Below are 13,038 nucleotides of genomic sequence, written 5' to 3'. Positions count from 1 at the left end.
ATTGTTTATGGGAAATGCTTGTAATTTTCAAAAATTTCAATTTTTCAATTATTTCATCAATCTTCCTCCAAAAGTAAACTTTCTAATTTCTTTTTAGATTTTTAAGGTCCGGGTGTACTATCTTTCGAACGTTATCTCGATGTTTTTTTTTCTTCTTTCGTCATCTGAAATTGTCAATTGAGTCCTGCATCATGCAGAAGTTTTGAAAAATTATGAATGAATAATCATAAAAAAAGTAGAAGAAATTCTTAATTTTTTCAAAGAGCATTTTTAATTTATATTCAGAATAAGTTGAATAACAAGAAATTGAAAAATGTATCTGATTTCCGGTGACAAATGGCGGCCTGTCACCCAATATTGTGCAGGGGGAAGACCGATTTCGTAAATCTTTTCCCACACTGCACAGAGACATTTATTACGGAAAAGGCTCTTTGAAAAAAGTTGTAATATTTTGGAGAATTTTTTAATCACACTTTTATCACATAAAAATGGCCGATGACTACATACCACTGTTTTGAAAATTTAGATACCTAGCTGTCACTTCCCATGAGGAGTTATTGTTTTGTTATCCACCATGGAAAATGACAGCTAATAGATAATTTGCCACAGCGAATCAGATATTTATAATTTCCACTTTTTTCAACTCATTCTGAATCTCAATTAAAAACGCTGTTTAAAAAAGCTCAGAATGTTTTCTATTTTTTTTTATCACTCTATCATAATTTTTGGAAATTTCTACATGATGTACCACTCAATTGACAATTTTGGATTACGAAAAATAAAAAAAAATCCAGATAACATTCGAAAGATAGTACACCCGGGCCTTAAAATATTTTCCAACGGTTCAATATCGAAATTAAAATTCAGACCTGCGATGTTTAAATCATAAAATCGTTATAAAATGTCCGGAAACTTAGGGTCAAATGGGGCTCAAATGAAAGCTCTGATGTGTGACTACAAAAATGAAGAAGCATTTCACTGGAGAAAAAATAGCCAAAGTACTTGAATATCCTTAGCAAATTTTCCTTTAAAAAATGTCTTTTAATATTGTCCCCTAAACCCCTTCACTTATTTCATCCCTTTCACCTCAAATTTGAAGATCAAAGTTCAGATTTCTTTTCATTCTTCTTAAAAAACGCTCAATTAATCGATGAAATTCCAATTCACTAATACTTCTGGGATTTTTCTAGGCTCCAGAAGTCGCTGAAGACGTCATAACTGCGATGAGAAAAGCAGGAAGTGCAACAGAAGGTCAAGAAGTGTCTCTCCCTGTTCGAGTCTGGAGAGCCTCAGGGTCCCACGAGTTATTCGCAAGCTTGGGGATGGATCTGATGGAGGTTGGACAGGCAGAGGTGACCCTCAGAACCGGAAAACAGGCCTCGAGGAGGGCGGTGCAGTTTGCACTCCAGGCGTTACTTGCTTTATTCGGTAATATAGCAATAATAGCATAAAACATTCATCTCTCCAAGTTTTTTCTTCCTCCACTGATTCGATTCCAACCCACTTTGCAGACACCCAAGAAGCACCGAAGAGCCTCAGCCTCGACTCCGGAAGTTCAATGGAGAGTTTAGCATCTGTACAACAACCAGAGAAGAATGGCCTCCTGGAACGTCCAAGGTTGGGTGGAGCTTTTGCTTCGTACGTCAGACATCGTGGAGAGCCTGATGGGAAGACAACCGAGCCATCTTGCGTTCCAATGTCTCGTCAATCTTATCCGAATGAAGGAGGTAAACATTTCAAATATCTCAAGATATTGATAAAATAAATTGAATCGATTAAAAAAGATTGGAGTGGATTGGTTATTGGAGTGAGATTTTTCATACGTTGAAGATCGATTATATAAATCTGAAAACGAATAATTAGTGCAAAAAAAATTTTTTTTTATTGTTCATTTGCCCGAAAGCGCTTAAAATGCTAAAAACAGTCCAGGGCCTCCAATTTTTAAGCTACAAAAGATTTTTTTTTTCAAAATTTCCGGAAAAATGTATGGAACAACAATCACGAGCCAGTTTTTTGGAATTCGACTCCTACACAGCTGATTTCGGTTTTTTTCTTCATATAAAAAAATTCACTATTTGTGTAAAAAAATACAAAAAAAGCAAATTTAGTCATGTAAAAGGCGAATTAAAGAAAAAACGAGCTCGGAGTTGTTATTCCACATATTTTTCCGAAAATTTTGAAAAAAAATCCTTTGTAGCTCAAAAATTGGAGGCCCTGGATTGTTTTTGGCATTTTAAGCGTTTTCGAGCAGTTTTTCCTGAAAAACTTGACTCCTTCGTTTGTTTGCAACAAATCTATCGGGAAATCCCTGATAACTTTGAAGCTCTTGTGGAATTACATACGATAACTGAAAAAATTATTGGTTAATCATGAGATTGATTACATCATCTGTCGAAAAAAAATTATTTTAAAACCAATATTCAGGGAAAGATACAAAATTTTAACTTTGGGGCAATGTTGGTTGTCAATGTGGGGGCAATATTATTTGTCCATGTTGAGATAATATTGGCTGCCAACGTTAGGACGATGTTAGATTCAATGAATGATTGAGTTCAATTTAAAATACATCGTTGTAGACATTCCATTCGGAAGCAAATTGCTAATTTCTTAACAAAAATATATTCACTATGTTATGACGAAATAAATTTCCCACTTGTTTATAAATTCATCAGAAAGGGATTCCAAGAAACACACCCTTTTCGTAGCCCATTAAATTTTCCAATATTCTTTCTTTTAAATCTATTTTCTTACAATTGCTTCAAATATTATGTTTCAAATTAATTTAATTTTGCATCAAAAAAGTTTTTTCAATACCACTTTCAGAAGTAACTGTGAATGAGTTAAAATTTTAACACGATTGGTAAAAGATGTAGTGTAATTCAATATAATTCAATGATAAATATTATAATATGAAACGCTATACTATGGCAAAAAATAAAAAAATGTCCATACGGAGGCATATTGCTAAATCATTATCAAAAATATCTAAACTCTTAGAAAATCAGAAGTAATTTCATAATTAACAGATGATTAATGAGTCGACGAATTTTCTGGCTATGATTAGATTATTTTCAATTTTTTAATTTAAAATTTTTTTCCTTCAGGAGAATCAGACACAGCATTCACTCCAAGTCCCCCAGTGGCCTTGACCCTGAACCACCAGGCCCGAATAAGGAGCTTATACCAGGATCAAGCTCTTCAACCAGACTCTAGCTCAAGCAGTTCAGTGACAGACTGGGAGAATGGTCACAATACAGTTCTGAGGAGACAACCACTCCCCCCAATCCCTCCAACAGTCTTGGAGCGCCTGAGTGTGCGAACAGAGTTGGGTACAGGTGCTGCAAGAAAATTGAGACTTCCAGGAAACAATGAAGAGCTGAACCAAACTGATTCCTCCACTGGAACCGATGGAATGCCACAGATGAGGAATTTGGGAAATTCTCTGACAGGATTGACGAGGGAATTGACACCCACCATCTCCGATGTTTATCATGAACGAAATTTGGGGCTTGGGTTGGCCCCGTCACTCTCTAAATTACTTGAGGAAGTCGGGAATGTCACGGAGAGCGAACAGAGACAACTCTCAAGATCGGAGACGAGCCAGACACAGAATTGGCTGCAGAACGAGCCAGAATTGTGCAGGAGGGACGAGGCTGATGGGAGATCCATTGCTGAGAGCCAATGTAGTGCCACTAGCTCCAACAAAATTCATCGGAAAGCACCACCTCCACCTGTTTGATATCCTCATTTCTTAGATAATTTTTCGTCAATGGGATTGATCAAATCAACGAAGTGATGACAATTTATTGTTCAAGAAATGACGAAAATTTGAACAGATTTTTTTGTAAATATTTTGGAAACCAGTGACTGAGAGAAAATGTAAAGAGAAATTTTTCGAAGAGGAGAGAATTTTCATCAGAAAGTCTTGTGAGTTTTCTTTAACGACTGAGTTCTGGAATTATTCAATAATCGATGGATCAAAGTTGTTGAGGGAAGCGAAATTTTCCAGATGCGTTCATTAATTTCGCATAAATTATTTTGTAAATACCTCAGTAACGAGTAAAAATTCTCACCAAAAAAAGTTCAGAGTTTTTTAAAATAATAAATCAGCGAATTTAGGAATAAAAATGCAAAGAAATCTTTTTCAAAGCCAAAAAGATTTAAAAAATTCTACGAGACTTTCCTCTGAATCCCTTCATTTCGAAAATACCTACAGAATAATTTGTAAATCTCTTTTGGAATTATCTCATGTCACCACTTCAGTACTGAAATCATATCTAAAAAATGAAATATTCGTTCTTAAAAATCTCAAAGTATTCAAAGAAGGGGCGAAATATTTCGACAACGGGTAAATCCCTCTCAAATTGTGATTCTTGCCAAGAAGAGTGAAGTCGATTAATTAAAAAAGAAACTGTGTATCCGTCCAATAACACATAGAAAATTGATCGCAGGTACAATATACGTATGAAGCACTCCAAACGTTAAATGATAACATATTTATAATGAAGTAATGGAATAAAGGATGTTCATTCAGTAGAAAAAGTATCGAAGATTTTTTATTGTCTCAGTATAATTTTAAATGACCGGTTACTTGATCGATTACTTCACCAGGACCTGGACCCACGCAGCAGACGGTTTTGGAGCCAGCTGCGATCTGCGTGCGACCTGCATCACGAATTGTTATTGCGATCAAACCTGCTGCTCTTGCTGCTTTATTTATCTGGTCCAACTCTTCTTCGCTGTCCACCTTAAAATGAAAACGAATGTTAAAAATCACAGGCATTAGAAGGCGACTGGTAAAGAGTGTTAGAAGTGGGGGTGAGCCATTAGGGTTTCAATCAATAATTTAACGGGAATTTTCCTTTTTATTCAAATAACTCAATACCGAAGTGGTAAAACGATTCAAGTCAATTTTGAATATCGGCCAGTTTTCAATGCATATATCGAAATCTAAGAGAGATAGCGAAATTTTTGTCATGACCTTTTTTGTAGAGTGAATTGAGGGCTACAAAAAAGGTCATTATGAAAATTTCGTTATCTCCGTTGGATTTGAGGATATTCCTCGAAAACTCGGGTGAAGGCTAAATCGACTTGAAACGTTTTATCAATTCGCTGCTGAAACTTTCTTTACATTCATCTGCAGATACAGAGCAGAATTTCCGAGGGTCACACAACGTGGGGAAATCAGGGAATTCCAAACACTCGAATGATGATGAATGATTATAATGTAATATGTCGATGGGATAATTTTCGCAGGGGGAAAGTTCATTTTACCTTGACAGTAATTTTCTTGTGTCCATTTTCCGTCCACTCCTGCAAGAGTTTTGGATATTTGAGAACAGCTTCGAATCCAGCTACTGCAGCATGAGCACACTGAGCTGCCACCTTTCCTTTCCCCATTTTCAAGTCGTTTCTCACTACCAATACCATTTTGTGTTCATCAGAACCTTCACCAATCACCTGACAGGAACATAATTGTCATTAGTGGTGAGCATGTCATGGGAACAAAAAATGTTCGTCACAGGGTCGTAATGGTATGTTTCGACATAAGGCCGAAATAGTATTTTCATCACGCTGGGACGAAAAGTGAACTTTTCGGCACGCTCCGCGTGTCTAAAAGTCCAATTTCCGCCACATTGTGATGAAAAATATTGCTCGTAACTCGTGAAAAAATGTTTTTTGCACTCGTTATGAAATATACTATTTTCTAGCTCATATAATTGCAAACTCGTATTCGCCAGATGTTTTTTTTCAACCTAATGCCGAACGGGTTCTCTCTCTTAAACTTCCTATTTCCCTATTTTCTTCTTTTATTTTTTCATGTCAGTACTAGATCATATAATTGGAAACTCATATTCGCCAGAAGTTTTTTCGTCCGAATGACGAAATATACTATTCTCATGATCTATTTGACATAATAAAGAAAACATATAGTTCGTTTTTTGGAATCTCACGAACATTTTGAGAGGAAAACCTTTAAGGCCCGGGTGTACTATCTTTCGAACGTTATCTCGATGTTTTTCTTTCATCTTTCGCCATCTGAAATTGTCAATTAAGTCCTGCATCATGCAGAAGTTTTGAAAAATTATGAATGGATAATGAAAAGAAAGGAGAAAAAATTCTTAATTTTTTCAAAGAGCATTCTTAATTTATATTCAGAATAAGTTGAATAACAAGAAATTGAAAAATGTATCTGATTTACGGTGACAAATGGCGACTTGTCACCCAATATCATGCAGGGGGGGAAGACTGATTTCGAAAATCTTTTCCCACACTGCACAGAGACGTTTATTACGGAAAAGGCTCTCTGAAAAAAGTTGTAATATTTTGGAAATTTTTTAATCACACTTTTATCACATCAAAATGGCAGATGAATACATACCACTGTTTTAAAAATTGAGATACCTAGCTGTCACGTCATTTTGATTTCTGAAAAATGATCCTTGAAAAATCGATTTTTGTAAAAATATCAATTTAGCGAAACGGTATGGAAAATTGAAATTTAATTAATGTCAATGAATAGAGCTGATTGAAGTCTATAGTCATGAAAAAATTTATGAAATTCGATTGACCCTTCATAAGAAATTTGCGAAAAAAAGTTAAGAAAAAAGACCATCTGCATACGTACAGACACCATCTAAAAATCCTATATTCGGACTTTTTAGAACATAGGGGAGGGTGGGGTAAAATGGACACTTTAGACTTTTTTTTAATTAGGGGAGATTGGGGTAAAACGGACACTTTTCACTTTTTTTTTACTGTTAATGACATCTTGAAATGTTGGTGAAATTCAATAATTATTTTTTCAATGCACAGAACATTTCTTTCCCTTTGTGATGAGCCTAAACTGAACTCAATTGATAAATTTGTTTCTGAGTTATGGGTAATAAAAAAAGTCTAGTGTCCATTTTACCTCATCCTTCCCTACTCATAACTCAGAAACAAATTTATCAATGGAGCTCAGTTTATGCTCATCACAAAGGGCAAGAATTGTTCTTTGTATTGAAAAAAAAATTATTAAATTTCATCACAATTTCATAAACATTTTTAAAAAAGTCAAAAATGTCCATTTTACCCCAACCTCCCCTATTTAGCGACCTTAACACAAAAAAATGTACACTTAAGTTTCAGCGATTTCAAAGTTTCCATTCAGAAGCAAAATTGTAGTCAACATTGACTAACAAAAACGCCAAATATCAAAATGTTTCTGCTGAGATGGAACTTACAACGCTATCACCGGCATCCGTCGCGCTCTTCCTCGTCGCAAATTTGTAGAAACCGTAGCCCGCCACCATCGCTAGTAAAAAACCCAACTTGAGTTCATCAATACTGGCTAAAATCTCGTTCCACATATTTAAATTGAGAATTTATCACAATTAGTCAATGAAATAAGAGAAAGACTTGGCCACCTTTTAACCTCACAAATGATCGCGGTTGGTCTCTGGCGTTAGCTGCACAGCGCACAGTCATTGGCCCACCCGTGAGGCCCGTGAGCCTGTGGCTGTTTATTTAGATCCGTTCTTCAGTCCGTCTTCTTACTCTAATCCTGGCGGCTTCATCCTCTCACTCTCGTAGAGGTGCGTAGAGGCAAGTGCCAATTCTTTTCTAACCCTTCACTGACGGGGCCCTTTTGTTTCCAGGCGTGCTATGCACTCGATACAACTAGAATGTGATAACTTCTAATCAACGAAAAATTCAGTAACGAAGTGGTAAAACGGTTTAAGTCGACTTACCTCCCAGTCGAGTTTTTGAGAAATATTTCCGAATCTAAGGGAGATAGCGAAATTTTCGTAATTAGGGGAGGTTGGGGTAAAACGGACACTTTTGACTTTTTTTTAAATGTCAATGAGGGGTTGAAATGTTGATAAAATTTGATTTTTTTAAAATACAAAGAACAATTCTTTCCCTTTTGCGACGAAGCCTAAACTGAGCTCAATTGATCAATTGGTTTCTGAGTTATGAATAATTTTAAAAAAGTCTAGTGTCCGTTTTACCCCACCCTCCCCTACATTTATTGTAGGACTCTATCGGCTCTGCAAAAAAGTTTTTTTTAATATTCAATTCATTTATGTTTTCAATCAATATCTCGGAATCTAAGGCAGATGACGAAATTTTCGTAATTACATTTGCTGTAGCACTCAATCGGCCCCACAAAAAAGGTTATAACAAAAATTTCGCTATCTCCCTTAGATTCCGAGATATTGATTGAAAACTGGTCAATAGTCAAAAGTGACTTATCTCCTTTTACCACTTCACTACTGAATTTCATATAGAGATAAATAAAAGACTTTCACTTTGCATTATAAAGATATTTATAATATTTAGATGTTTCGAACGTCCATAATCACTCGCTTCTCTCCCCGTATGATTTCTACGATTTCTATTTAATAGCACCCTTCACTGTCGTTTTAGGATCTATCACCGGTAACATCAGCACTGCTTGTTTTGCCTACATTCCTCGTTGTCTCTTCTTCCCCTCCTCTGCTGTCCTCAATGACAGACACAAAATCATTAACAATCATTAACATTAATTAATGTTATTTTAGTTAGTAAAATATAATGATTAACTATCCTTATATTTTACTGAAAAGAATTATTATTATTTCAAATAATTGATTTTTCAGTTCTATAATTATTACATTTTATTATTATCATTATTATTATTATTATTATTATTATTATTATTATTATAGGTATATATATATATACTACTTTATTTAGAAAAAAATACTTTTTTTTGTTTCTCCATCCTCCCCAGTCTATCACACATCTTTTTGGGCGGCTCTCTAAGCACCTTGCAGTTTACCACATGCTCCAGTATTTCTCTTTCTTTTCCGCATGCCCTGTACAAAAAAGGTTATAACAATAATTTTGCTATCTTCCTTAGATTCCGAGATATTCGTTGAAAACTGGTCAATTGTCAAAAATGACTTGTACCGTTTTACCACTTCGTTACTGAATTATGAAACCGATATGTAATTGAAGCTAGTTGACTTACTTTTCAGTTTTGGAAATAATCAATTATGAGCCATTCATATTTTCATGGAGGGTGGGGCAAAATGGACATTAGCTTTTTTAAAATGTTTATAGCGATGGAATACATTCATCAATTAAGCTCACTCTGGCCTCATCAGGAGAACGAAAAATTCAGTAGTGAAGTGGTAAAAGGAGATAAGTCGACTTAATTCTTCTGCGAGTTTTTGGGAAATATCTCCGAAAGTAAGGGAGATAGCGAAATTTGTGTTCCAACCTTTTTGGTAGCTATCAATTAGTTTTACAAAAAAAGTTATGACAAAAATTTCACTATTTCCCTTAGTTTCGGAGATATTCCAGGAAAACTCACCGAAGAGCTAAGTCGACTTATCTCCTTTTACAACTTCACGACTGAATTGTACTTTACAAAGAAAAAAGAATATTCCCATTTCTTCAACCGTTCAATGAATTATTGACATTTCAAGGAATGTAAAAAGTGTCCATACTGCCCCACTCTCCCCTAAATCATTTTCATCTGGGTTGGTATAGTATTATTATTTTATGTTTAATGACTCCTGTTTTTTGTGACAGAATCCACAGTCTGACGGCCGTTCCAGTTAAGGATACCATACCAACAGTTCAGTGGTTTTGCACCAGACTAGACATTAGATAATTACTTGCATCACTGCAGCCTCATCTACTATGAAACGAGCCTATTCAACAATGGACAGCCCAGATGGAACGTCTAACAAAGGTATGGAGTTCTGCGAACAATTCTCTATGCATCAACGTTCAAAGTCTTTTCTGCATCGAAAATAGTCAATTGTTGGGAGAAATCCTCGATACTGTTCGTGAATTATAATTTGTTAATGAATTTCAGTTGCCTTGGTGGAACGTAACCTATTTCCACGAGGTGTGGAGCTAATCAATCCCTACAGAACAACAAAATCGTCCACGCAGGATATAGTTCAATTAGCAATGGAAATTCAAAAGGTACAGTGACATGACCTCTTCAAAAAGAAATTGGTCAATTGTCGATCAGAATACATCAGACAAAAAAAATATAATTTTCGGTTTTTCAAACTGATTTCAGTACTGTGGTACTGAAATCTAAACATCAAAAAGTCCTAGATTTAAATGAATTTTTCACTTATTCTAATAGGAATCCTGGAAAAAATAGACCAGGGGCAATTTTTAAGTTGAGTAGGTTTTAGCACGTTTTGGGCGTGTGGGCTATTTTCTCCTGGCCTATTTTTTCCGCCTACCTTCTAAAATAGTTCTCTGCAAATCTATTTTTTTCTACTGAAGTCTAGTACTAACTGTACTTACAGGATATCCAAGTAGTCCGGGCAATTTTTCCTGGGGGAAATCCTCTTTAGAGTTTATCGAATAAACCAAGAGTGTTTTTTAAGCGCAATATCAACCTGAGTTTTCAAATATTTTTCCGAGAAAACGATTTAAAAAAAATTAAATTCAACATATTGCGTCCACAAGAGCTGTATACTGCCACCTTCAATCCAATAGTTCATAGTCTTAAAGCTTTTTTTTGCACACATTACCCTATACGACTGTTCGTTAAACTCTAGTTTTTTATGCGACATTTAAAAAAATGAGTTTCCGTGGCCAATGGTTTCTAATATAAGAATCCAATAGCACAGGATCTAAGGACTTTTATCGTAGAAAATACATAGGTTTTTAACACTGAATTTCACGATTAAAAATTTCATGGCCCCGAGTTTCGTAAATTCAGTACCTTAGTTCTGAAAACTAATAATTTTTTTTGTGTAAATGTCATTTAATTGTTTTTTTTGTTCTGCAGGCAGACGATTATATCAAAGCAAATGCCCAGAACAAGCTCCATGTGATTGCAGAGCAAATGAAATTCTTACAGATGCAAGCACAGAAAGTTCTACAAGAGGCTAAAGAGGGTCATATGCTGCATCATGCGGCTTGTAATTTTATCAAACACCCAGGAAAGATTTATCACTTGTATGAAAAACCATCGGGACAGACTTATTTCTCAATGTTGAGTCCAGAGGTAATTTTGAGAAATGAATTTTCTCAAACATATGTTCCTATCATTTTTCCCCAGACCTAATCCTTAAATTTGAAAACATGGAGAAGAAAAAATTTTAAAAATCCTCACTTTCAACAGACAAATTCCTCTACCCCCCCCCCTCCCCCTATTTTCCTCGTACCATTTCTTCCTCATTCATTTGAATCAGAATTGAAACAAAGGAAAGAATTGAGAGAAAAACCAATTCTTACGCGATTCGTCAACATTTCGAACACGTAAAGTGTTCTTCATCAGGGCATTAATTTATTCTGTCCATCAACCCATTAGTTATTTAAAGATTTGGACAAAAACATCTTAATTCGAAGAAATCTAAAAAATGAGCATGTTACACAACAGTAAACAGCTACCTGATAAGCCCTTCATAACTGTTATGAACAAGTTACAGAGAGAAAGATGAAATTGACTATTTAATAAATAGTTTTCTATGTAAATGACATTAATTGGGGAAATTGGAAGGAACCAGGAAATTGAAGGGGAAAAAATGAGGGCTAGGATGCGTTTTTGAAGAAGAAATGGTGCGGGGAAATTTTGGGAGGAGAAAATGTCGGGGAAAAGTCGGCGAACCATGAAGAGTTCAGCATTATCAGTTTTTTTAGATTTTGAATTATATAATTATAGAAATCATCAAGAAAGAAATTAAAAAGTGTCATTCTACATTATAAATGATTCCATTCCAATGATTTCTCACTGATAGGGTCAGCATATGGGAACACGGAATTCTCATGATGAGTAGTGATTTCAAGAAAACTTCTACTCTTGGATGAGTTCATGCCTCCCACAACAATTCTTCAATCAGCGAAAGTTTACTAAAGAAAGATAAAAATGCGAAAATATTTAATATTTATGAGACTCTAAATCGCACGGTTTTGGCAGTTTTTTATGCGGGAAGAATAAAAAGAAAATTAGTAAATAATCTCGGTAATAAATGATGATATGAGAAGGCATGGAGGAACACCTAATAAGAATGGGATAAACATAATGAAATTTCGTTTCTTTGCAATTTTGATTATTTATTCGAACACCATAATCTTTGTTCCAGGAATGGGGCAGTACAGGACCTTCACAAACATTCAGAGGATCCTACCGTCTGGAGCATGACAACTCATGGACTCCATTGGCTAAAATAGAAGCGAAAGATGCTGAGCTGAGTGTCTACGAGAAGCACCTCTCGAAAAATTCAGTGCTAGCGATAGATTCAACTGACTTAATGAGCATAGACCCTTGATCCCCGTGGATAAGACCTCAATAGACAAATTAATAAATTTATCTAATTCATCTATGTGTACTCTAATCATATAATTACGTAAAATATAATTCTTCGAATCAATCCAGTCGTCGAGTCACTAAAGCTAGTTAATTGAACTTGACATTTCTGTCAATTTTGCAGTTATCTCGAAGAAGAGTGATTCAAGGGGAGAATATTGAAAAAAAACGGTTTATTGACATTTTTATCTAATACAACTTGTATCGAGATCATTCACTATTTGAATGAATGTAAAAAGTTGTTTGAACTCCAATCAATAGAACATGACCTTTTCGTTAAGAGTGATTTTAAACAAAAATTCCAAAACATATTTTTGTATAGGAAGAGTTCCAAAAATAATTTCAGATTAAAATAAATGTGCGAAATCGACCAATTCTGTTTCGTTTTATCATTTGGCGTCTGAATTTGTTTTTTCTGTTTTTTTTTTCATTTTTAGAATTTTATATTTTCTCTCCATGCACGTCGTCATCACCAATCTGCAAAGTGTTCTGCACACGTTGTTAAAAACGCAGATAGCCCTTAGCAAGTGATTTTAGGAAGATGTCAGAAGACATTTTTTTTAGAAGTTTCTTCAACTACAAGAAAGGTTTCTCGACATTTTTGCAGAGAGTAATAACTCTTTTTTGAGATAAATAGACAATGAACACATTGGTCTCGAAAGAGTAATTTGTGATGAAAATGTCAAAATACATTTGTTTAGAGAAAGAAATTTTCAAAAATCATT

The 13,038-nt window shown here is 35.0% G+C and overlaps 3 protein-coding genes across 4 annotated transcripts in view; 2 read left to right on the top strand and 1 right to left on the bottom strand.

The window, feature by feature from the left end:
• Positions 1-4,483, top strand: part of LOC107039953 (tetratricopeptide repeat protein 28) — a 33,795-nt gene extending 29,312 nt beyond the window's left edge. The window contains exons 8-10 of the mRNA XM_015259829.1: positions 1,191-1,428; positions 1,512-1,727; positions 3,105-4,483. Of these exons, the coding sequence (XP_015115315.1) occupies positions 1,191-1,428; positions 1,512-1,727; positions 3,105-3,739 (1,089 nt within the window). The 3' untranslated portion in view covers positions 3,740-4,483. The remainder of the gene's footprint in view (positions 1-1,190; positions 1,429-1,511; positions 1,728-3,104) is intronic.
• A 46-nt stretch (positions 4,484-4,529) lies between these two features.
• LOC107039952 (peptidyl-tRNA hydrolase 2, mitochondrial) lies at positions 4,530-7,772 on the bottom strand. The gene is made up of 5 exons (XM_015259827.2): positions 7,734-7,772; positions 7,410-7,662; positions 7,227-7,297; positions 5,275-5,460; positions 4,530-4,747 (listed from the first exon to the last, which is right to left on the bottom strand). Exons 2-5 carry the CDS (start codon positions 7,468-7,470, stop codon positions 4,565-4,567), a joined length of 501 nt encoding a protein of 166 aa, XP_015115313.1. The 5' UTR covers positions 7,471-7,662; positions 7,734-7,772; the 3' UTR covers positions 4,530-4,564.
• On the top strand, positions 7,424-12,687 carry LOC107039951 (uncharacterized protein C1orf50 homolog). Of its 2 annotated transcripts, XM_015259826.2 has the most exons (6): positions 7,424-7,577; positions 7,641-7,709; positions 9,565-9,727; positions 9,854-9,966; positions 10,793-11,011; positions 12,090-12,687. In XM_015259826.2, the coding sequence occupies exons 3-6, from the start codon at positions 9,676-9,678 to the stop codon at positions 12,273-12,275; spliced, it is 570 nt and encodes a 189-aa protein (XP_015115312.1). In that variant the 5' UTR covers positions 7,424-7,577; positions 7,641-7,709; positions 9,565-9,675; the 3' UTR covers positions 12,276-12,687. The 2 variants fall into 2 exon arrangements, with proteins under 2 accessions (XP_015115312.1, XP_015115311.1); XM_015259825.2 differs by lacking the exon at positions 7,641-7,709.
• Positions 12,688-13,038: the final 351 nt, after the last annotated feature.

This window comes from Diachasma alloeum, unplaced genomic scaffold, assembly GCF_001412515.2.
Source record: "Diachasma alloeum isolate Michigan unplaced genomic scaffold, Dall2.0 Dall_scaffold_00313, whole genome shotgun sequence".
NCBI classification, from domain to species: Eukaryota; Metazoa; Arthropoda; class Insecta; order Hymenoptera; family Braconidae; genus Diachasma; species Diachasma alloeum.
Note: the sequence above shows the minus strand (reverse complement) of the source record. Positions and strands in the feature narration are given on the sequence as shown.